The sequence below is a fragment of the Apiotrichum porosum genome (assembly GCF_003942205.1).
Source record: "Apiotrichum porosum strain DSM 27194 chromosome Unknown scaffold_2, whole genome shotgun sequence".
In the NCBI taxonomy this organism is placed as follows: Eukaryota; Fungi; Basidiomycota; class Tremellomycetes; order Trichosporonales; family Trichosporonaceae; genus Apiotrichum; species Apiotrichum porosum.
The window spans coordinates 2,268,298-2,291,502 of NW_021167109.1; the positions used below are offsets into that span (position 1 = coordinate 2,268,298).

General features: G+C 59.1%; 7 protein-coding genes across 7 annotated transcripts; 2 read left to right on the plus strand and 5 right to left on the minus strand.

Moving 5' to 3' along the window:
• Window positions 1-303: 303 nt before the first annotated feature.
• Window positions 304-2,992, minus strand: EHS24_004916 (uncharacterized protein; the record flags this gene model as incomplete). The annotated part of the gene is made up of 4 exons (XM_028620458.1): window positions 304-1,668; window positions 1,717-2,031; window positions 2,197-2,835; window positions 2,969-2,992. 4 exons carry the CDS (start codon window positions 2,990-2,992, stop codon window positions 304-306), a joined length of 2,343 nt encoding a protein of 780 aa, XP_028479430.1.
• A 3,361-nt stretch (window positions 2,993-6,353) lies between these two features.
• Window positions 6,354-8,256, minus strand: SUA7 (transcription initiation factor IIB; the record flags this gene model as incomplete). Its single annotated transcript, XM_028620459.1, has 7 exons — window positions 6,354-6,599; window positions 6,831-6,882; window positions 7,021-7,778; window positions 7,830-7,834; window positions 7,882-7,939; window positions 7,983-8,090; window positions 8,224-8,256. The coding sequence occupies 7 exons, from the start codon at window positions 8,254-8,256 to the stop codon at window positions 6,354-6,356; spliced, it is 1,260 nt and encodes a 419-aa protein (XP_028479431.1).
• Window positions 8,257-9,585: 1,329 nt separating this feature from the next.
• On the plus strand, window positions 9,586-10,950 carry EAF3 (Esa1p-associated factor; the record flags this gene model as incomplete). Its single annotated transcript, XM_028620460.1, has 7 exons — window positions 9,586-9,678; window positions 9,842-9,933; window positions 10,019-10,244; window positions 10,285-10,475; window positions 10,526-10,704; window positions 10,743-10,827; window positions 10,866-10,950. The coding sequence occupies 7 exons, from the start codon at window positions 9,586-9,588 to the stop codon at window positions 10,948-10,950; spliced, it is 951 nt and encodes a 316-aa protein (XP_028479432.1).
• A 477-nt stretch (window positions 10,951-11,427) lies between these two features.
• On the minus strand, window positions 11,428-12,164 carry DYN2 (Dynein light chain; the record flags this gene model as incomplete). Its single annotated transcript, XM_028620461.1, has 4 exons — window positions 11,428-11,495; window positions 11,603-11,625; window positions 11,801-11,957; window positions 12,101-12,164. 4 exons carry the CDS (start codon window positions 12,162-12,164, stop codon window positions 11,428-11,430), a joined length of 312 nt encoding a protein of 103 aa, XP_028479433.1.
• Window positions 12,165-16,735: 4,571 nt separating this feature from the next.
• On the plus strand, window positions 16,736-19,595 carry KHA1 (K(+)/H(+) antiporter; the record flags this gene model as incomplete). Its single annotated transcript, XM_028620462.1, has 3 exons — window positions 16,736-16,783; window positions 16,862-16,909; window positions 16,965-19,595. The coding sequence occupies 3 exons, from the start codon at window positions 16,736-16,738 to the stop codon at window positions 19,593-19,595; spliced, it is 2,727 nt and encodes a 908-aa protein (XP_028479434.1).
• Window positions 19,596-19,897: 302 nt separating this feature from the next.
• Window positions 19,898-21,249, minus strand: EHS24_004921 (uncharacterized protein; the record flags this gene model as incomplete). Its single annotated transcript, XM_028620463.1, has 3 exons — window positions 19,898-20,682; window positions 20,749-20,897; window positions 21,041-21,249. The coding sequence occupies 3 exons, from the start codon at window positions 21,247-21,249 to the stop codon at window positions 19,898-19,900; spliced, it is 1,143 nt and encodes a 380-aa protein (XP_028479435.1).
• A 600-nt stretch (window positions 21,250-21,849) lies between these two features.
• EHS24_004922 (uncharacterized protein) lies at window positions 21,850-22,899 on the minus strand (the record flags this gene model as incomplete). Its single annotated transcript, XM_028620464.1, has 6 exons — window positions 21,850-21,987; window positions 22,138-22,303; window positions 22,373-22,523; window positions 22,574-22,711; window positions 22,752-22,800; window positions 22,855-22,899. The coding sequence occupies 6 exons, from the start codon at window positions 22,897-22,899 to the stop codon at window positions 21,850-21,852; spliced, it is 687 nt and encodes a 228-aa protein (XP_028479436.1).
• Window positions 22,900-23,205: the final 306 nt, after the last annotated feature.

The following is a 23,205-nucleotide window of genomic DNA, read 5'->3' on the forward strand; positions in this document are numbered from 1 at the left end:
GTAGTTTGGCTGGTCTTCTTGTTATTCTGGCTTCTCTTTGTGGTCGTTGGTCTTCTGCCGAGCTACTCTCTTCACTTCGTCACGCCAAAAAAAATAAGGTTGTCGGGAGACCGTGGCACACAGTTTGTCAACTTGGTTTTCCGGTTTTCGACCAAAATGTGTGCGCGCAGAGCCCAATGGGGCCTGGCTGGGATTGTTCAAGGGGGGGGGGGGGCGCGCCTGCGCTGCCCAGGAATCAAATTGTGGTGCAAGTGTGGACAAGGAAGCAGATGTCGCCAAGTGGTGTCAGGAACCCGGCGAATTCTACGACGCGCGCGAAGGGTCTGTGGACACCCAGCTTGTCTGCAGCGCCATGGGCATGTTGGGGGTCTTGGCCGCCGCCGGACCAGACCCGCGACGCGAGTTGGGGGTTGAAATATTGTCGTCTGGCCCGCCCTCGTCATCGGCCCAGGCAGAGAAGGAACCGCGCTTCTGCGAGTCGCTGATGAGCGTCTGGCTCGCCTGACGCTTGTTGCCAGGGCGCACATCCATGGAGTGGTACAGGTTGAACATCTTGGTGGGCGTCCTCGAGTTCCTGAACATGTTGCCACCGGGGGTGAGGAGGGCGCCGTTCTGGTCAATCATAGGCGAGCCAAAGCTTGGTGTGCGCTCGGGTGCCAGCGTCTGATCAAGGGCCGACGAGTGAAGGATGTGGACGGGCGGGCGGACGAGTCGGTTCGTCGAGGACGCAAATGTGGCGTTTGTGAGCTGCTTGGTGCGCACATTGAGGTCCGGGTCGAGGTTCATGCTGAACGAGGCGTGGCGCTGTTGGATGTGGTCCTTCCACTTTGCAATGGTGGCATCATCGCGGGGGTCGATCATGCAGTCACGGTCGTGCTCATGAGCATGAGCGAAGCCGTCAAGCGGACCAGGGAATGCAGGGTACGCAGCGGCGTCCATGGGGGGAGTCGTGAGGTCGGGCATTGAGTTGGACTTGCTCAGACCACGCGGCGTCTCCAGGTCCACGAGATCGACATCGGGCATCTTCTCGGGCGTGGCAAGAGCCATGGGATCGAGGAAGTACTTCCAGAGGCCGTCCGAGCTGCTCGGGGGACGGCTGTTGGGCTGCAGCTCGTTCTCGAGGAACGGGAAGGTCGTGTGTCGTGGCGGGTACTGGAAGTTTCCCATCTGCTGCTGTTGCTGCTGCTGCTCAGCGACCGGCATGACGGGAGCAGTGGTGGGGTCGTCGAGCCTCATCTGCTGGAGAGCGTTGGCCCACACGCCCGCACTGGAGCGACGGCGGTGAGGGACCGAGTCCTCGTTGGCAGTACCGGGCGGCGTCTCTTCATCCTCCGAAGCCGCGAGCGCTGACCCAGACGGAAGGGTCGAAGGGTCAAATCCACCGGCAGAGTTTGGCCAAACAAACCGCTGGTTGGTCTGGAAAACGGTGGGGAGGCCTGACTGGTCCGAGGTGGGTACGTAGCCGTTGACAAAGTTGACGGCCGACTCTTGGCTCACGACGCTTGGAGGCAGGCTCCAGCTACCAAGCATGGCACTGTTTGAGCTGCCACGACGGTCGGTGCTCTCTGATGTGGTCGGGCTGGTAGAGTTGGTGAGGGTCGGCGTGAGGGTCAGACCCATGGCCCCAGAAGTCGGAGACTGTGAGATGAACTGCCCGCCCAAGCCAGTCTGATGTCATTAGCAGCATACTGACATGATGGTGCGGCTGAAACTCACCGCCACTTGGAGACCCTGGCGTCCTTGGGCAGGGGCGGTCTCCCACTGGGGATCAGGAACAGGAGGCCTGCCATGGAGGCGGTTGGCGCCAAAGAGCGCGTCAGAGGTCAGGAAGGTCATGGAAGCAGGGCCCGAGCTACGCCGTTCGTAGACGCTGTGGGTCAGACGGGGGCTGCCACCAGAAGAAGGGTGGAAGCCAGCCGTCGGAGATTGAGCGAGGCCGCCAGCAGTGGGTGAGGTACCCATCTGGCCGGCAACGGTCGCGGAGATTGGGTAGGCGATAGAACGGGCACGCTGTGGCTTGGTGTAGGTACACTGCATGGACCTGTGAGAACACCGGGCTGGGAACTAGATCAGCCTTGTTCGTCATTCTGTCGCTCCCTGTATCCCTGGCAAGGGCATAAGACGGAGGCTGCCTTTTCTAGGAAAAGGGGGATGGAAACGCCGCTTACCACATGGCTCTGCAAAGTCGCAGCGCACCTTTGAGTGATTGCATTGATCACAGGCACGTTTCTTGAGACTGGACTCAAACCCAAGGGACGATAAGGACGAGGGCATGCTCGATCCAAAGGCGACTGGCGAGGTCGAGGACCCATGCTCAGACCCGGAATAGTGCATCGTCGTGGCACCGAATGGGTGACCAAACGAAATGGCCGAATGGGAGTCGAGTGAGCCCAGTTGCGTGGCGGGAATGTCAACACCATAGGTGGTGCCTCCAGCGCCTGCGCCCAGGTCGAGCTGCGTTGCCGACCACGATGCGGGGTGGTTTTGTTGCAGCAGCGGATGGTTGGGGTACATGCGCTGAGCCTGGTACGGCGTCGGCTCGGGCGGTGCTGGAACAAGAGTCGACGTGCTCACCAAAGTTGGCGGCGGAGCGGGTGCGACATTGTGAACCATTGGCTGCGTGGGCAGCGACTTGCGGCGGTTCTTCTTGTCATTCTTCCGATCGTTGTCGTGCGCGCCGTTTGCTTTAGGGTGTGCCTTGTTTACATGGCGCGAGAGAAGGTCGCTTCGAGCAAAGCGCAGGGGACACTCTTTACACTCGTACGGTCTGTCGCCGGTGTGGGCACGAAGGTGGCGACCGACATGCTGAGGGCGTGTAAAGGTGGCAGAACAGAGCTGGAACAAGGTTAGCGAGGTTGCCAGGGGAGAGCGGTTGAGCACGGGACAGCCGTGCATACGACTTTTTTGTCCCAGGCGCACGACATGGGTATCCCTGTCGAGTTTGACCACAGCAGACAAAGACACGTACTGGACATTTGTGGTCGCCACCCATTGTGAAGGAGGCAGTCACCAATCGTTTAAGCGAGACAGAGATGTGGTTGGTTGAATAATGTGTTTTGTGTGATTTGGGGGGGAGGGGAGGCGGGGGCTGCTGCCGAGTCCTGAGTAGATGTGTTAGCACAGCAGCATGCCGCAGTGGGTGCGCATGTATAAACGGGAGACGAAGTGGACGACGTTCAGAGGGCGCTGGCAAATGGCCAATGTTGCCGTGCGAACGACGCAAGGAATGCGGGTTCGGCGCTGGGGGTGGGGGGGGGGGGGGGGGGGGGGGTTCTGGCGTCGCGGCGTCGGTTGGGGGGTTGCAATACGCTTGGACGGAAGGAAGCGCAAGAGGCAAGAGGGGGTTATGACGTCGATGGCCCACCGCGAAAGGGGGGTTGCGAAAACGACGGAAATCTCCTTGGCACACCTAAACAAGTGACGAGCCGCAACGGGACGAGTGCCGTTGGGGCTCACGGTGTTCGGAAGGCCACTCACTATGTTCGACGCGGTCTGGGTTGCCTGTCAATGACCCGCGGCTAAAAAAAAGTTGGGTGGCAAGGAAGGGGTTGGTGGCGGTGGGGTGGTGGAGACACTTGACCCAAGACAGATCAAGATTTGAGTCGGCGAGATGTGACGGCAAACCGCGAACAGAACTGACGGCGCACGTTACGGACGGTGAGGGATTGTGTTGAATGACAAGCGCGCGGGGTAGTATGGGCGCACGGAGAGGGAGAAGGGGGGGGGGACCTTTGTATGCTTGCTGGGCGGAACGATTAAGGCTTGACAGAGGGCGTGGTGGTGGGTGACACGGGGGGGATGACAGAGGGACGGACAGAGTGCGAATGTGGGTGTGGAAGAGCAAGGGGCGGAGAAGAAGCAAAAGGCGAGAGACAGAGGATGCGGGCGAGATTGGCGAGAAGACTGGTGAATCCAACAACACACAGACACAGACACAGACACAGACACACACTAAAGGGGGTGTTTGTGGCTGCTGGTGAGGAGGAGGAGGAAGGATAAGCTGCTGGGGGTCGTGGGGACGTTGACGACGTGCACACGAGGCCAGTTGGCTATAAGATACTTGTTTGATGAATTGGACAACAGGAAGAGGGGGACGAGTGGGGGAGACGATTGCAAAGATGGCGGTGCGTGTGTGGCCAAACTGGGGGTGGGGGTCCAGAGCAGGGGACGAGGACAAGCATATGCAACCATGAGTTGGTGGGTGGTCGCCCGAGTGTGCGTGATCTCTCCGTGGTAACTCTTTGACCCGGCGGTGGGCGCGGCCACCAGGTGACAAGAGGCCTCTCTCATCGCACCTGTGACGCCTCTTTCATTTTCCGTCCTGGATCCGGCGCGCCGTGTCTCGTGTTCTGTCGCCCTTCCTCTCTCTCCCCTTCTGTGGGCCTCTCTTCCTTGGCATACCTCAAGCGAGGCGTTCTCGCGGCGCGCGCACGGCCAGACATCACAGAGGCTCAGAGGGTCGTTCCCCCATCATTATCATCATCATCATCATCATCATCATCAGGTGTCCAGCGTTGGCAGCATGCAGGCTCTCGGGTTCCCCGCTGTTTCCCTGAACCTCCCCCTCCCTTTTTGCTCCTGTATGTGCCCTGTAGGTTATTTCGAATGTACAGAGGAAATATCCTCGGTGACCTGCATGACCTGGAGCCTGTGCACAGCTGGCAGCGCGAGATAAGGGGGGCACGCACGCAGCTGTTCCGGGGGGGCAAAGACAGAGAGACCCTGTCCAGACTGCCAAACTCTAGGGCGGCTGCAGGATACCCACATTGGCCCAGCTCGGCTTTGGCGCGCTCTGGACCGTGCATCTGGACCTCGCCCCGCAAACCAACAGCTCAAAAGTCCCCACACCGCCCCGGTGCCCGTGGTGGGCTCTCGGTCGGTGCAAGAAACACAAGAAAAAAGAAACAAAGGCAGCAACAGAACAAGGAGTCATGCACACTTTTCGGATCGGAGCTGAGAGAGAAATGGAAATGGAGGCTGGCTGTGAGCGGCATGGAGAACAGGACTCGGGCAAAAGAAGAGAGAGAGAACGAGAGAGAGAAGCAAGAGAGGGAGAGATGACGGGCTGTGGGGGTTGACGCCGCCGGACGAGATAGGTTTGTTCCTGGCAGGTTCCCATTCGGTCATTCGCCCCCCGCCCATGTCTCCCCTCTGCTGTTGTGCAAGTGTGGGCAGCTGACAGTGAGAGCATCTGCCCCCCCGAAGCAACGAGCGCCAGACCTCGGTACGACGGGCAGGAGCGGAAAGGCCAAGCGACAGGCGTTATTGACCCGGTGACGACGGGGAAAACAGTGACGTCAGTGGTTGGGCACATGACTGAGCGACAACTCATTCGGCTTTGATTAAGGGAAAACAAAATAAAAAAGCACACGAAAATAACAAACGGCAAACGAAACGAGGGGTCGAGACGCAGAGACGAGAGAGAGCAGCAGAGACGAGAGCGCGCAGCTCGAGAGCACTGCGCGCGCCGCCATCATCATCTCACCAGAGACACCGCGCCACACCCTGGTTCCTTTCTTTCCAATGACGCCTCCCCCGCGCTGGTCCCTTGCGGCCCTCCTTGCGCTCCCTGGAATGCCCTGCGGGGCAACACGGGACGCAGCAACGACGAGGACCGGGCCTCTGGGCCCAAGCCTTTGGGACACGCCGCCCCCGTCTCCGACACCGACGGACAGAGAGAGCGAGAGAGAGATCTGGCGAGGCGTTTCCCCTTGTCCTGAACGATCGCGATCAATGGCCACCCACTGCCACCGCCAACAGCCAACAGCCGCTTACAGCCTCGAGACACACAGGTACATACCTCTAACCCCCTCTTCGACCTCTTCCAGGCTATATCCTAGGACACACAAACACTACACTCAACACATGCCCGCTCCTCCCCATGGGGGGCCAGGCCCCGAACGCCCAGTTCCCCCAGTTCCCCCCCAGTTCCCCCCAGTTCCTCCCCCCCACTCTCTACCCCCTCTCCACCCCTTGCCCCCAAAATAAGAATCCAATCAAATCATCCAAGATTCCTTGATGAACCTTCCGTTACAGCTCGGCAACTCCGCGCTCACAGCACACTCACAGGGGTACAGGGAGAGCCCACCGATTGGGAGGTTTGGGAGATATGGCCAGATCTCCCCCGCCCCCGCGGTACCGCGGCTAGTCTGATCACAACGAGAGTCTTAGCGATCAGCCAAATACATCTCGACGAGTTATCAATAGGTCTCGCACGGTACGGGAAAGAAGGGTTACGGCTCTTTGTCGTTCTCTGTTGACATAAACTAGTGCTTTTGGCCAATCACGGTTCCAGACCCAGAGGCCCTCGTTTGGCAACCGCAGGAAAAAAAAAAGGAAAAAAAGGAACTCTATTACTTGGCAGTACCATTCGTGGCAGTGCCGTTGCTCGTGCCGTTGCTCGCGCCATTGGCCGCAGCGTCGGGAGACGGGGTCGATCCATTCGCCGTCGACTTCTTGTCCTTGTCCTTGTCGGTGGCGGCGGCGGCGGCGCCAGCGGCTACACTCGGTGTTCCAGCGCGCGACGACTTGGCAGCCGACGCTTGGCTCGTCTTGCCAAGCGCAGCGAGGTTGGCATAGCCGGCGGGATACTGCGACTTCTGTGAATTGTGTCAGCGATCGTCCAAAAGCTTGGAATATATAGCTCCGGGTTGTTCCACCATTGACCCGTTTGCTTCCGGTGGCATGCATCCATCCGCAGCTTACTGCGGGAGGCGCGATCGCGATCGCCATCGCCGTGTCGACCCGCAGGTCACACAGCCGTGAGACCATCGGTCCGATGTGCACGCGGCGTGGAGGAATGATGTTGTCAAGCGAAACCAGTTACTCACCCACTCGGGACGGATCACAACATCCAGTTCCTCTGCGACTTTTTTGCAGATCCTGTGTGTCCATGTCAGTTCCAATTGTTTGATTTTTCGTGCAATTCGTTTATTTCAGCCACAGCTAAAACAAGCGCGCCTGTCATGTACAGCCACCACAACAGCGCTAGCCGCAGCTAAAACGTCTAGCTGAACTCACAGTTTGATGGTAGACTCGGAGACGCCAGCAATGTCGGCGACCTCCTTGGCAGTAGTGGCCTTTTCAAACAGAATGGTCGTAAAGAAGAGGACGCCAGCAGCGATCGAGAGCGGGGAACGACCATCAATGGCAGACTTGGCCACGGCCACAGTCGCAATGTGCTTGGACGCGTTGTAAATGGCGTTGCCGAGATCGAGATAGTTACAGAAACGACCGAGAAGACCCTCGGCGGACTGGTTGGCGCTGCTGAGGCCTTGCGGGTGCGAGATACCCTTGGCAGCGTTTTCGGCCTGGACGGCCGTACGCAGCAGGGTGAACACGCGGCCGAGCTCGGACTTGGACACCTTGGTGACCTTGCAGACTTCGCGGAACGAACGCTCGGCACCAGCCGCACGACATGCGTAGATGATGCAGGCGGCAATGACGGCGTCGTCGTTCTTGCCACGAGAGATGCGGGCGCGGTCGCCAATCATAAAGGCGTGCTGGGCACCGTCGACCACAGAGCGGGGGAGCTGCATCGCGTCGCACATTTCGCTCACGCGACCAAAGGCCGCCTGGAGCTGAGCCGGGTTCGAGTGGCCACCGGGACCGGTGACCTGTTGGTTTGCACGGCTCTGCGCGCGCTGAAGGTCACGCGACATGCCGGTACGACCGTCACGAGCCGAGATGGAGGTTTCGAGAGGCGAGTTGGCCAGAAGAGGGTTGGACGGACCACCGACACGGGACGGGTCGTCACCACCTTCGTCACCAGCAAAGGTCTGCAAGTCAGTGATGGGTCTTGCGCGCAAGCACCAAAATCAAATACGTACACGCCCTGTAGGTCAGCCTTCCGTCACGCCATCAGCATGTAGCTGTACTCACACTCGCTACGGGTATCCACAATACGGTCACCAAGGATGGTGCCGCAGTCAGCACAGACCTGTGACGTCAGCAAGTCGTCGGTAGGTATCCGATCAACGCACGAGGTCGCCATGACTGTACTCCTCAATGATATTGGGAGGGTCGACTCGACAGTTTGGGCACAGGTGTCTAACGGCGAGGTTGGGTGCGACGGGCTGGCCGTACTTGCCCTTTATGGCAAAGAGAACGCGAGGGACATCAATCAGCAAGGGACGTGTGAGAAAACGGGTCCATTGATGGCGAGAACAAAAGAAACATCATGTCAGCGAGGCTCAACTCCCAACCAACACAGACGATACCCACCACGGGGGCCTTTGGGCCTGCGACAGCGTACATTGTGCTGAGATTACGCTCTCGAGTGAGAAGCCGGTTGAACGGATCTAGACTCGTGCGATTTTAGGTATGGGTAACAACGCCGACCTGAACGGAGGACGACGGGTGGGTGTGTTGATGGGCGCAAGTACGAGACAAATAGCACGAAGCAATGTCAGCACAGAGGCTCAAAGGGGTGAACAGAATACTGTTACCAACACTGAGCGAGGAAGAGACATCCGAGCGGCATCGATTGGCAGTAGATATGGTAGGGTGGCAAAGAGAGAAGAGAAGGCATGTCAGCGTCCAGTTTTACAACTTACTCCGATCCCCGACGACGGCGCGCGCGCTCCATTGCAGCACAACAAGGGTTACATGGGGTGCTCGCGGCCCCTCTCCAGCCATGGCACAACAAGCCAGGTGGATGTAGGGGCACTGCGCTGCCAACCGCGAGGCTAAGGACTGTGGGAATGGGTAATCACTCACCCAAGCCGGCCCGCCCAAACGTGTAATGTCCCGAGAGGGATCGCTTCGCGAAGTATTGGACGTCGTATACGTCGTCAATCCAAGAATCTCTTGGCTGCGGTGCGTTTCTGGGACACGTAGGGAGGGTCGTTGGGCGACCACAAACGAACAATGTGGATGAAGACGAGGCAACATGTTTGCAGAGCATCGAGTGAGCATTGTACTGGCGCGAGACGGGCGTGGGAGTGGGGGGAGAGCGGGATCAAAAACTCGCTTCCTTTATTTACGTGCCCTCGAGAACGCCCAGGCTGCATGTTTGCTTGGTGATTTTGCTCCCGCGTTCAGTGCAACTCCCTCTCCATTCGGGCGTCCTTCTTCCCTCAAGTGACAAGCAGCCAACTAATCACTACTGACCCCCGCTACCTTGCTTGCAAGAGGTTAGTCGCGCACCCCCGACCTGCCCACGCAGCGTGCTCCTGACTGGCAACCCAAGCTGACAAGCAGTACCAACTTTGGAGAGCTAGGACGAAAGGCAGGATCCGTCGGACGAGCCCCCCGAAACGCGGTCCCGCGCGTGCTCGTCATTTACATCGTTTCTGTTCGACCTGGTCCCCCATCCGTCGACCCTCGACATCACACCTGTCCCACCACGAGCTTGTCGCTGAGACCTTTCTGGTGATACCACTCTCAAGCGCTGCCCCGATCGTTGGAACGCGTCGTTGTCGATTCAAGTCCCCCTCCTTGTGCGTGTCTTCTCCTGACCCATCCTGGATCCTCGAGACTGTACCGCGCCCACGACGCTGTGCTGACATGTCTCACGATGTTCCCTGCAGCCTCCTCTACGTTTTGAATCCCAAAACTCCCTCCTAGCCCCTCTCTGTCGCCACCATGGCCGCCCCAAACCCCAATCACCAACCAAACCAGTTTACGACGGACGAGTATGTCCTCGCATACCACGGCCCCCTTCTCTACGAAGCCCGCGTGAGTCACACGAGAACGAGGCCAAGGCCACTGCGCTGCTTTTGAGGGCGGTTGGGCCGTCGTCGTCGGCGGATGTGAACGATGATGCTGACAGATGCGCCCCTCCGATCCGCCTATTGATCCTTCCCAACACGTTCACTTTTGTGCTGTGCCCATCCCACAGATTCTCCTCGCTGAGAGCTGGAACGAGTCCAACACGCTTCTCGGATCGGTGGGACCCCACTACTTCATCCACTACAAGGGATGGAAACAGACGTGAGTGGAGGGTAAACTCACTTGGGCCAAACGGACACGCTCCGCCACGTTTCAGGCCAACTTGTTTGCTGACTTGGTATCACAGATGGGACGAATGGGTCCCGGAGATGCGCCTTCTGAAGCTGAACGAGGCTGGATTCGCCAAGCGCCGCGCGCTGCTTGAGGCCCAGACGAAGAAGAACCGTCCTGCGCCTCCGCCATCCTCCGAAAGCCCAGCACCTGCATCAGTCAAGGGCAAGGAGCCCAAGGCCCCTACGGGCAAGAAGGGAGAGAGCAGCAGGAAGCGTGGACGAGACACGGGGCTGGACACTGTGGGTGGCTCCCTCCTCCAAGTTTGCTGACCCATTGCAGGAGGCCGAGTACCTGAAGCGTCCTGAAGTCAAGATTGTGATTCCCGATGTGCTCAAGCTGCAGTTGGTGGACGACTGGGAGAACGTTACCAAGAACAACCAGCTTGTCACCTTGCCACGCAAGCCCAACGTTCGCGAGCTGCTGGAGGAGTACAGGGAATATGTCAACTCGACCAAGAAGGAGCGCTCGACGTAAGCCCCACCGTGTCGTCCTTCCCGCTCGTTTACTGACGTCCATACAGACGCTCCACTGCTCTTCTTTCCGAGATAATCGCAGGTATTACTCTGTACTTTGACAAGGCACTCGGCAACAACCTCTTGTACCGCTTCGAGCGCGCACAATATGTCGAGCAGAAGCGTGCGGCGGGCGACAAGCCGATGAGCGAGGTGTACGGTGCCGAGCACCTCCTCCGTCTGTTTGGTAAGCTTTTCGAGACGGCGGAACTCAGCTGACAGCAGTCAACTTTGGCCCTTTCATTGCCTACACCAACATTGACACCGAGTCGCTCAACATTCTCCGCGAGTACATCAACGACATCATGAAGTGGGTTTTAGACTACCTTGCCCTGCTAACCCGTACAGGTGGATGATCAAGGAGCAGAAGCGTCTCTTTGTCAAGGAATACGAGACGACGACGACGCAGTACCAGAACCTTTCGAGGACATAGCGAGCGCGCTAGTCTGTCTGTTTTTACGCATTTTTTTGTGCGTGTTAGAGGGAGAGGGGTAGTGAGTGAGAAGGAGAGGAGGGTACAAGAGAGATCCCTTTTAGTAGAACCCATTGGTGGTAAGACGCATGCCGTTGTGTTCCCTATGGATGGTAATACAGCGAGAAACACAGAGCTGTTCTGCAGTGGACACTGTTACATGCCTGTGGACTCTATCAGATTGGCACAGATACCCCAGATGAATGCCGGGGACCCGTAGGAGGGTGGGTGGAAAATGACTTATTATGACGACATCATGGAGGGGCGGCGCGCCCACAAGCGCCGCTTGGTGGGTGGGGACATAAAGTTGCGAACGAAACGGTGATGCTGGGACGCTGAGAAATGGGCAAGGCAAGGGCGAAGGCAAAGGCGGAGGGGGGAGCGCTGGCGGCGGCACAAAGAGACCGGCGCGAGTGGTGGCTTCCGCGAACGTGAGGTCTAAGACGTCTTCCAGAGGAGGATGGCGACGGTGGGGCCGAGGTAAAAGTAGATGAAGTTCTTGGTCTCTGCATATAGGTCAGTGATACGGCCTTGACTGGGGAGGAGAGGGGAGGAGAGGAGCTGGCGCGCAGCGCCGCTGTCGCACTCTCCAGTCTCCTCCGAAGCGACTGACCGTGAGTGACAAAGCTTCCAAAGCTGCAGTAGTGTCAGCTTGGTAACTCCGAAGGCGTGCAGTAAATGATACAGCTCCTGTATCTGGCCAGCGCTGACGCTGCGGTGGGACCGGTCGGCCGGTCCGATGGCCAGAGACAAACGTGCCGCCGTCCATGACAACAACAACATGCTAGGTCCACTCTGCCGCAATACGTACTTCTTGCCAACCACACAGTGCCATGTGGTGTTGTACAGCCGGTCAAACTCCTTCTTGATGTACATGGCCGCATCCTTTTCGTGGTCCTTCTCGTGCTCGTACTTGGCAAGCGCAGCAATGGCCGTGTCGACCGCGACCTGCTGCATCTCCTCGGACACTGGCATTGGTCAGCTTCAGGATGCAAGTGGGCGAGAAAAGCTGGATGAACGGTATGTCGTCGCTCTGGAAAGCTGGGTGGGGGGCGCTGACCCAGGTCACAGGCCGCCGGGAGGAGGTCCAGCGCGAGCAAGGAAAACGTACTGTCAACACTCTTGATGGTGGCCTTGTGCTCGTGCACGGCAACGGTGGGGGACGGGGTGGACATGCTTGCGCCGCGGATGTGTGAGAGCTAGTGGGACTGAGGGAGGAGCAGGGGATGCCGCTGCCGATGATGCCTTGACGCTGGAAGCCGGGAGGGCCGTGGGTGGTGGAAGCGGGCGTGAGTGGGAGGGTGTTTTGATGGAGGATTGAGGACTATGCCCAGGACGATGTCATGCGGGGTCGGCAGGTTGCGGGGTCTAATCGTTTTGGAAACGTCAAAACAGGCACGACACTGGTCGTAATTCAAGGTCCTTCCCCAATTATGGTTGACATTCCCCCCCATTTCTGGTCCGCACCTTTCAACGCTCTCCGGTCCAGCTTTCGTGGAACGCTTGTAATGTTTTCAGCCCACGTCCTCACTGCTCGCGCGACTCCAGAGTCATGCAGCACAGGCGGACCAAGTCATCTGACAGCAAAGACATAAGAGCCCCGTCGGTGGCGCAGTTCCCATCCCCACAGGCAACCACATACCGTGCCGCTCCGTTGGGGCAACCCCATTGTCCGGCAGTGGGCGCAATGCCGATGGCGACAGCCGCTGAGGGTGCAATTTCTTACTGCATGATCTGGAGTCGATTTATTCTGGAGTCGATTTATCGGACGAGGGGACGTTAAGGCCAGACACTGATGGCGGGTAGCGGCCTCAGCTGGAGAGCAGGGGTGAAGCAGTTGCGGTGACCGCCAGTGCCGCCGGCCCGCCAATCTCGCGAAGCGAACCATATTCGTAGGCTCGCAGTGGCGGATCGGTCCGATGTTTCTTTCTTCGCCAGCCAGGCCGTGTTGCACGCGGTATCCTCTCGTCTGCGCGTTAGCAGCTTAGTACCCTTCCTCGGGCAGCGCCATGCTGTTGGGACGTTGTCGGACAACCGAGCCCACTGGGCATGCCAAGCGAACAGCACGAAGACTGCACGTTGGTTTATCATCTGCCTCTGCGAATGTCCTCACGGTGTTGGGTGCAAAACGAACAGGTCGGTGTTCATTACCAGCTCGTTACGCGACGGTAGGGACACACAGTGCCGTGTGAAGTGGTCTTCAAACATCGTTCAGTGCGACCTTTCTACCTCACCAGTGTTGTCTCATGTGCTCACGTCCAGGAAAGAGTGTAGGACGACAGGTGACACATCACAGGTTACCTTTCCGCGTCAGACGCAATGCTCGGCGCCAAATGCCCGACCATGAACAACAATGCGGATGTCAGCAGCTACTGGGCACCAGTGTTCGACTTAATCGACTCCAACGGCACCTTCGCCGTTGTACCCTCTCATCTACTGCGATAGACACTGTACATAACAACCCGCTGGGCAGGGCTGTCGCGTTCGCAAACGAATGAGGATCTCGCAGGCCTCTCCAACCAGCGATATTGGTTCTATACGTCGGCCCCACATACATGTAACAGGAAGTGTGTGCCCAATGGCACATCCCTGGACCACGTATGTGTGCAGGCTGTGTACTGTTTTCTTGTATTTATGTTTTACATGCCCATGGCCCGCAAGATCATCACCGGAGGACAGGCTTACTTCCCGTTGGGCGGATGGGCACTCGACAGTGACATACACTTTGGTCATATGGCGCTCGCAGTTGGTTTCGACGCGGATTCCACTGTGGAGGTGAACAGCTTTGTCTGTCCAGACACCCATCCCATGCTGTACCCCCAGGTGCGTCCCAGGTGCGTCGAGGTCTCGGATCAGTCTTCTGACGAGTTTTGGATTCATTTCCATGATTTTCACACTTGTCCGAGGAGCTGAGGGCCAACTGGCGGCCAGGTGAGGCCAACTTGACTATGTCGGATGGTGACCTCACCGGCGTAACATTCCACACAGACTTCATGGACGGTTGGGACGTGAACGTGTTGCAGCAGGTTCATAACAAGTGCTACGGCAGACGTGGACAACTGTCGGGCGACAATTTCGGAGTGCAAACCCACCGAGAATGCTAACTGCGTCCTGGAAGGCGATATCGTGGACCAGGAAGTCGGGCGCTGGAGGGCTCTCATCGAGCTCCCAGGCTGCAACCTCGTTTGGCCATGGGACGGTCCGTCTCAGAAGCCTGAGATGTGTTCCCGAGGCCTATAAGAAGCCCGGATATTAGTCGCCGAACGTTCAGACAAGCAGCAATTGGACATCATTCACGGTCCCCTTGGTGTTTCCCAGTCACAAGGACCTGTCCACCGACAACATCGTTGTCCTTTGTGGTTCTGACAACGTCCACATCTGCCCCATGTTCACTCAATGGCCCAGTACAAAACATATTGATACCAACGTCGTGTTCGCCTGCAGGGGCATTCAGGAGGACATCCTTGCCAACCAGGCGACGTGAGCAACTAACATCCGGATTGGGATCTCTCTGACACCCACATGTCAACAACGTTCCCACTGTCGCTGGTCTGGACGGCGGTGCGACCTTTGATGACACGGTGCCGCTGTTTACGGACTCGCCATTAGGGTTGTCATGCTTGGTAACGGACATGGGCTCGGCGCCAACAACACCCGCAACGGCCACGGCCACCACAACCGTCACATCGGCGGTACTACAGCGGCCCCCGCTTTCACTGGTACCTCCTTGTACCTCATCGCCAGACTCGTTTCACTGGCGACTGGTGGCAGAGGTTCAGAGATTTTCCGGTCCGGACTGACTGGGATTGTGGACAGACTGGAATTTCAAGCCGACCCTATCCATGAAACGAGTTCGGGACCCCGACTTGTGCCAGTAGTGCCAGCGTACAGCGTCCTGCTATCCTGTGACGTGAGATCATGGCAGGCAGTTATCAGCATGATACGCGGCCCGAACGGCCGAGGGAATGTCGCAATGCGGGGTGACAAGAGTGTGGCGCCGTTAGCTTATGGTTTCGGGATGTGCCACCGTCAAAGGCGCCGCCGATGCCGCCGATGGCGTCTGCAAACGGGTCCTCCCCGGCCTGGCTATCTGATTGTGCTGCGGACTTGCTGCGGGTATAGGGCTCAGTGCTGTGTTGTTGACAGACTGTCGGGTTATTCTGGACTGCAAACTGGAAATCGACAGGCGCGGGGTGCGGTGTCCGGGGTAGTCGGAGAGCATAAAGCATCCCATGATCAGCGAACAGCGAGGCACCTGGAGGGGAGTAGCAATTGACTTCTTGTTTGTGGCCTTCTCTCCTGAATGTTGGCCTGCAATTCCTGCAAGTGTGTCAACCTTGCTTTGTCTGTTGCATGTTGCGACTGACGCACGTTTTGTACCCCTCTGCCCCTGCCTCCATTGCAACCCTGCTGTCCCCTTGTTTCCCCTGCTGCCTTGGAGCCTACTCGCTGCATGTGCATGCAACACACTCTTGCTAGGATGGATCTTGCGACGGCGAAACGCAACTGCGCCACTCGGCGTCCAGGAGAACACTGGCCCACAGGCCCCCAGGTGCGCGGGAGTGCGCTCTGTGCGACGCCAAGCGCGGTAGACTCCACCCAATGTGCCCAGCGCGTGCAAGCGTCTTGTCGAGCCCCAAGCACACTGGCCTGTCACTTGCCGCAGCGAGCCCCGTGGTCGCCCCGCATGTCGTTCCCCTGTAGTGTACCAGTGTCCTGTTTGGACCAAGCCTGTGTGTGCCTTTGTCTCTGCTCTGCTCGGTAAACTGCCCGCTTGACATCGCGTGTACCGCGAGTGACTGGTGAACGCCAGCAGGGCCTGCTCCTCGGTTTCCGTGTGCATGGACACCCCCGCTCTCCAAGACCTGCATGCATGGAGACTGTTGCCCCGCAGTTGGGTTACTGTCAGGATCACGGGCAGCCTCTCACCGGCGGCCAGGGAGGGGGTGGGAGCCAGGAATCCCAGGAAGCGACGAGGCCCCACCGTACGATGGTCGTCGCATCGCCTCTGCCAAGTGTGTCGCGTTGCCACCACCAGAAAAAAACAAAAAGCGCACACCCGATCACCCGATCTGGCCAAGCAACATCCACACGTCTTCGCACGCGGCTCCATCCCGCACGCCAACACCTCTTGGTCTTGTGCATTCCCACCACCACGACCTCGTACCACCCTCGCAGTTCCACCCATTGTTCTGCACATTGGCACACTTGCAATTCACGCACGCGCAGCCAAACATCAACTCCACTAGACGCCAGAGGGCCCTGCTCGATTACACGCCGTACGCCGTTTCACGTGTCCACGCGGTCTTGGCGCTCAAAGCTGTCTCTCCCGCCGGCGCCGCTCCCCTTTCTCCCCTCTCTCTCTCTCTCTCGCTCACGCGCCCGCACTGTGCTTTGTGGTACGTTTCCGCTGCGTTCGCTCGTCGTCGCCCAGCTCCCAGGAGCCCCCATCACGCGGTGCCTCCAAGTGTACCAGCTCCGCGAACCGCCCGTCTCATCCATCGCGACGTGCCGTGCCCGCCCTGTCATCCTCGTGTCACGTCACACACATCCCTCTCCGCACCGGCAAAGACATTCATGAGCTGACCTCTTCCAGCGCGTCTTTGTTGAGATATCTCTCCCACCCACCCGCACAGTTGTGCTTCTCATACCTCCCACCGACGACAACCGCCCCAGTCGACCTCACATCTTCCACCTCCACACGCACGCCGCACGCCGCTAGCGACGTCGCCACCCATCTCTCACCATGAGCTTGTTCATTGAGAACGCGCGACTGGTCGGCCGCTCGATCTCTGTATGTTTTGCGCGACGCGCGGAGGCCATGGCGAAATGCTCCCCCACACCCTCGGTCCCCTACTGACACCTATTGCAGTCGAGTGTCTTGTCTGGCGCCGACCCGTCGGAGTTCGACCCTAGCAACGTATGTTCCAAGTCGATGGGCTCCAGGTGGCGCAGCAGCACTAACTCTTCCGCAGCCCATTACGTTGTTTATTATCCAGCTCTTCATCATCATCTGCTTCACCCAAGGTCTGGGATGGTGCTTGAAGTTTATGAACCAGCCAAAGGTCATTGCCGAGGTCATTGGTGGCATCATCCTCGGCCCCACCGTCTTGGGTCGCATTCCCAACTTTACGGACAGCATCTTCCCTAGCGAGTCGATTCCCTACCTCGACCTCGTGGCAACCATTGGCCTTATCCTCTTCCTCTTTGTCGTTGGTCTCGAGGTCGACGTCTCAACCGCCAAGCGCAATGGCCGCAACTCGGCGTTGATCTCATTTGCGGGAATGGCCCTTCCCTTCGCCCTCGGCTCCGCCGTTGCCGTCCCCGTCTACCACAACTTTGTCGAGACCGAGACAGTGACCTTTGGTCACTTCCTGCTCTTCATCTGTGTCTCGATGTCCATCACTGCCTTCCCAGTGCTCTGCCGTATCCTGACAGCAACCAAGCTTCTTGACACCAAGGTCGGTATCATTGTGCTTTCGGCCGGTGTCGGCAACGACGTCGTCGGCTGGGTTCTTCTGGCTCTCACTCTCGCCCTCACGGGTGCCAAGAGTGGTGTCACCGCCGTGTACATCCTGCTTTGCGCCGTGGCCTGGTCTATCCTTCTGCTGTGGCCCATCCGCAAGGCCTTCCTCTGGCTGTGTCGTCGAACCGGATCCCTTGAGCACGGCCCCACCCCGGGTGTCATGACGATCATGCTGCTCATCGTGTTTGGGTCCGCTTTCGTCACGGGCATCATTGGTGTCCACCCCATCTTTGGCGGCTTCATCGCCGGTCTCATCATCCCTCACGAGGGTGGCTTCGCCATTGCTGTCACCGAGCGCATTGACGACCTCGTCTCCATGCTCTTCCTCCCGATCTATTTCGTCCTTTCGGGTCTCAAGACCAACCTCGGCCTCCTCAACACTGGCAAGATTTGGGGCTTTGTCATCATGCTCTGCTGCGTCGCCTTTTCGTCCAAGTTTATTGGTTGCGCCGGCACCGCCAAGATTCTGGGTTACAGTTACCGCGAGTCTGGTGCCATCGGCATGCTCATGTCCTGCAAGGGTCTTGTCGAGCTCATTGTCCTCAACGTTGGTCTCCAGGCCGGTATTATCGACGAGCAGCTCTTCTCCATGATGGTTCTTGTCGCGGTGGTCCTCACCTTTGCCACCACCCCTTGCACCCTCTTGATCTACCCCAAGAGGTTCCACGTCCGTCTCTCGGCCACGGGCGAGCCTCTTGAGGACAACGCCACCAACGCTGCTGCTCGCGCCGATTTCCTGCGTGCCTCATCTGGCGGTGCTGCCGGTGGTCGCGAGTACACCTCGCGCATCCTCGTCGTTCTCCAGAAGCTCGAGCACCTCGGTGCCACCATGTTCATCACCCAGCTCCTCGAGCCCGCTCACCCGGTGCATGCCGAGGCCCTCAACTCGCTCAACTCGAGCACCAACGGCAAGACTATCGACAGCGGTTCGAGTGAGGCTGGGAGCAGTGATGATGGCAGTGCCAAGAGCGTCGTTCACATTGACGCCCTCAAGCTCGTCGAGCTCACTGGCCGTACATTTTCGGTCATGCAGTCGGCTGAGAAGGACCAGCTCCTGCTTACCGATGACGCGCTCCAGCTCTACAAGCAGTTCGGTCGCCTCCGTGGCATGGACATTAACCCCCACATTTCCGTCATCAGCCAGGAGGGCTATGCGAGTGCCGTTGCCGACTATGCGATGGAGCTCAACTCTGAACTCGTCGTGATTCCTTGGACTATTCCCGCAGGCGGCCCGATCGTCACCCCGGAGCCCGAGGAGAACGGTGTCAGCTCGATGGCCAACAACTCGACGCCATTTGACAACATCTTTGCCGGTGACGGTTCGCCCATGTACACTCACTTTATCCGCAACATGTACACTACCACCACTGCCGACGTTGGCGTTTTCATTGACCGCGGCTTTGGCGGTGCCACCGTCACTCCCCCGGGCTCTGGCCAGCACATCTTCTTCCCCTTCTTTGGCGGCCCCGACGACCGTCTTGCGCTCCGCATGGTCGTGCAGCTCTGCCACCACGCCAACGTCACCGCCACTGTCATCCGCATCGTCCACGAGGACGCTCCCGACTCTGCCTCGGACGCTGGCACTGTCCACGAGACCAAGCCGTTGTCGGAGGGCGCCCAGGCTCACCAGGTTGCCTTCCAGAGCAACCAGCTTACCGTCGGCGGCCCCAAGCTCGAGGAGCAGAGCCGTGTCGTCTCGGAGACGGCTGACAACATTGCCTGGACCTACTACACCTCCACGGGGGGCGCGTCGTCGGATACCGCCCTCCGCCGCATCGTCTTCACCTCGGAGGACACGGCCACTCCTCTCCAGTTTGCTGCGCAAAAGGCCGAGGCGATCCTGCAGGCGTCCCGCGGCGGCCGCATGTGGCGCCCCCTCCTTGTTGTCGCTGGTCGTGGCCGCAGGCGCGCCGCGTACAACCACGAGAACGAGCTGTCGACCATCCTCGCCAACCGCGGCCAGAACCCCATTGTCGGTGCCGAGCTGCGCAAGACTGTCGGCGACCCTGCGACGGCCCTCATCCTCGCCGGTGGCCAGGCAGGCCAGGCTTCGTTCCTGGTCTTCGAGGCCGGCCAGTAGACTAGGAGGAGAATCACACAACACTACTATACCAAACTGCATGTGGACAGCGGGATAAAACCAACGAATGCCCCCGACTATCCATTTTCATTATTATTCAAGCTCTTCTTCAACGACTCATGAGTGTGTACGTATATACTGGAGCGGAGGAGGAGGGAGGGAGGGAGAAGTTGTTGCCCTGGAGGCCTTGAGGCTCGTGGATAGCGCGATGAATCATGTAAACACATTGCGTCACACAACCTGCTGCATCGCCGAGTTACTACTATAAAGAGGGACCTAGTGGACTGTGCCGGCGTGTCCAACTAAGCGCGGAGGCCGTACTTTTTGCGCGCGTTGGGCTCCACATAGAGGTATCCGAGTGGAGTGAGCTGGAGGATCGTGGCAGCCTTGTAGATGAAGGGCAGGAAGAACGTGGGCTTGGGAGGGAGCGCCAGGCCCGAGATCCACGAGAAGGGCGGGTATGGGATGAGCGGGTACTTGCCGGTCGGCAGGGCGAGGTGCGTGAGCACCGTGTCGACGACCTGGGACGGCTTGAGCAGAATCTTGTCGCCCCACTGGGACTTTACGCCGTTGTGCACCTCGCAGTTGCCGCCGGTCTGCGCCGTGGCCGTCTTGGTGCGGAACTCGTTGTCGATCGTGCCGGGCAGGAGCGAGAAGAAGCGCACGCCCATGCCCTCGCACTCGACGCGTGCCGACTCGACGGCCATGTACGCGGCCGCCTTGGTCGCGCTGTACAGGCAGCGGGAGGGCGCGGCGATCGCGGCGGCCACAGAGCTGAGGTGGTGCACGGCCGGCGACGGCGACGTGCTTGCCAGCAGCGGGAGGAAGGTCGCGAGCGCCAGGACAGTGCCGACGTAGTTGATCTCGCCACATGCGCGCGCCTCGATGGCGAGCGCGTCCAGCCCCGCCTTGGCCGGCAGCGATGTAGGCGCGAGGTTGCCCGTCTCGTCAATGGCGGTGGGGATCAGGCGGGGCTTGGCAGACGTGTCCGTCGGGTCGGGCACGAGGTTGACGCCCGCGAGCTGCAGGAGCGTGCGGGTCGACGGCACGCCCGCGAGAATGTGCAGCGTGTCAAAGCCCTCCCACGCTGAGAGAGATGCGTCAGCAGTGCGTGTGGGTGACGGATATCGGGGCTACATCAACTGTGACGTACCCTCCAGAACGGCCTCGCGGACGGCGATCAGGTCATCAACCTTGGTGATATCGGCCGGGACACAGAGGACGCGGTCGGCGGGGAGGCCCAGAGCAACAAGCTGGTCACGCACATCATCGAGAACCTCGGCGCGGCGAGCGACGAGGCAGCTGCTCGTCAGCGTGTGATCATCCAGATTAGCTCTCGTTGCAGGAGGATGAGCTATTCTGTGTGTGCTGTCGCGCAACCGTGCGGACCTGGCAGCCCGATGCAGACGCACCATACTCCACATGGGCTACGGACTGGGACTCACATCTTGGCACCGCGCTTCGCATATGCGACCGCGAGATCCTTGCCGATACCAGAGCTGGCACCGAGGAGGACAACACGTTCCGAGCTGGGAGGGAGGACCTGTTCGCGCGAGGGCCCCCTGCGTGTGCGCAGGAGACGCAAGAGCAGAGGGAGCGCGAGAGCGGCGGCCAGCAGTGTCTGGCGCTTGTCGAGGTGAGGAAAGGGAGACATGGGGTGTGGGATGTGGAGATGAATGACAATGGTGGTTGTGTATGTATTTAGTACCCGTTGGATTCACGCCCGGTCTTTGGTGTTACCGGAAATTAAGGCGTTAACGCGACAACATTAGCTCGTGGTCGGCCCAGGGCCGCCTTCCCTGCCAGCATATCCAGCATTCCGTGCTTCAATGCTTGGGGACTCGACGGTCTTGTGCATGTGCGTTAGCGCTCCTTCAGCTGCTGCGGAAACTGCCGCCGAGCCGTTCATCGGAGGAATGGGTCAAGTTCGCATGGGAACCGCTTGGGGGTGTTGACGAGCTGGCTGCAGTGTTCACGTGGATTTGGTGATGGCACAGTCGGCAGTACACCCGGCAGGATGATCTTGCGTGACCGAAGAAGCGTGTGGCCATGGGAAATGGGCGGAGGGGAGACGTCATGAGTGGCGGGAGAGGAGACTATCGATTGCAAGGACAACCACGGGTCGACACCTCAGTCAGCGATCAGCGACGAGGTGGTACAGGCGTGCGACGGTGATCTGGGATAACTTCACGCTCTTTCATTTGAATAACGTATATACAGCTCAACATGTGCCCACGTTGTTTTACGTCTTTCTTCACTTCTTCTTCTGGGCCTCGAGGTACGCGGCCCTCTCGGCCTGAATCGCCTTCCACGAAGCCAGGTCAGAGAGCTCCTTCCACCAACGCGTGACGTTCGGGAGGCGACCGTCAGTGAGGGAAGTGGTCCCGCCAATCTATACGTGTCAGCTTTGGTTTGACCAGGAAGGTGGGTGCGACAACAATGACGGTGGACAAGGAAGTGGACGTGGCGGACAGAGCCACACTGGCATCCTTCTTCGGCCACGACCACGGCCGCAGCGTCCAGCCAAGATCATATTGCTTACCTCAGTAACCATGGTCCCGTAAGGGAGGTGGAACAGGTCGGCAAGGGTCATCTGCTCGCCGGCGAGGTAGCGCTGGCGGCTGAGGATCACCTCGTAGCTCGCGAGCTTCTTCTCCAGGTTCTCCTGCTCGAGGATGACGCGCCCGGGGTCGGTGGTACCGCCCTTGCTGTAGCGAGTGTCAGCATTTGTGCAGCGCCTGGCTGCAGAGCCTCAGAGCTTGGCGGGGCGAACTTACCCAGGCTTGAAGACGAGCTCGTTGCAAATCGCCGAGGCCGAGACGTCAAAGTCGTTGTTCTCGATCGAGCACGCCTGCTCAAACTTGCCATAGGTCTGCGCGTCCGTGGGAAGCGGCATCAACTGAGTGTTGCCCGACACGGCGGCGATGTCTGCGGCCACTGTCAGCCGGCGGACAATGGCGCGACCACCATACACTCACACTTGGCGATGGCGCGCGACTCAAAGAGGGTCCAGCCGGTCTTGTCCTCGACGAGGACGGGCATCTGGCCAAACGGCTGAGCCTCGAGCCACCTGGGCGTCTTGATGTCGGTGAACGCGTGGTTGACGAGCTTGACGCCTGGGGTAGTTAGCAGGCAGGCGGGACGAGGAACACGTACGGTCGCTCATGCCGCACTCGGCAGCGCAGACCAGCACACGCCGCGTGCACTGGACGGTCAGCACGGGTGTTCGTCAGTGGCGTTTCCCAGGTGAGTTACGCACTGTAGACGCGATGTTGGCGTTGAGAGAGTAAGTGGGGGTGGACATGGTGGATGGAGGAACGTCATGAGAGCCTGTTCACACTCTCGCTGGTTATCTACTCGCCCGTCTCATCCCCACGTCCAAGACGACCACATCCCACGCTAAGCCCTGCTCGCCTGGGAACTCGGGCGGAATCCGGGAATGGAAGTGAGGGAACTGTACAGAATCGCACCGAATGACACGAGGCAAGGTTGTAGGAAGAGATCGCGTCTGTTGAGCACATATGACGTCACACCCGTGGATATCAGCTGACAAGGATCCACCCGCTACCATCGCGACCATTTTTATCAGAATATGATCAGATTCATTGCA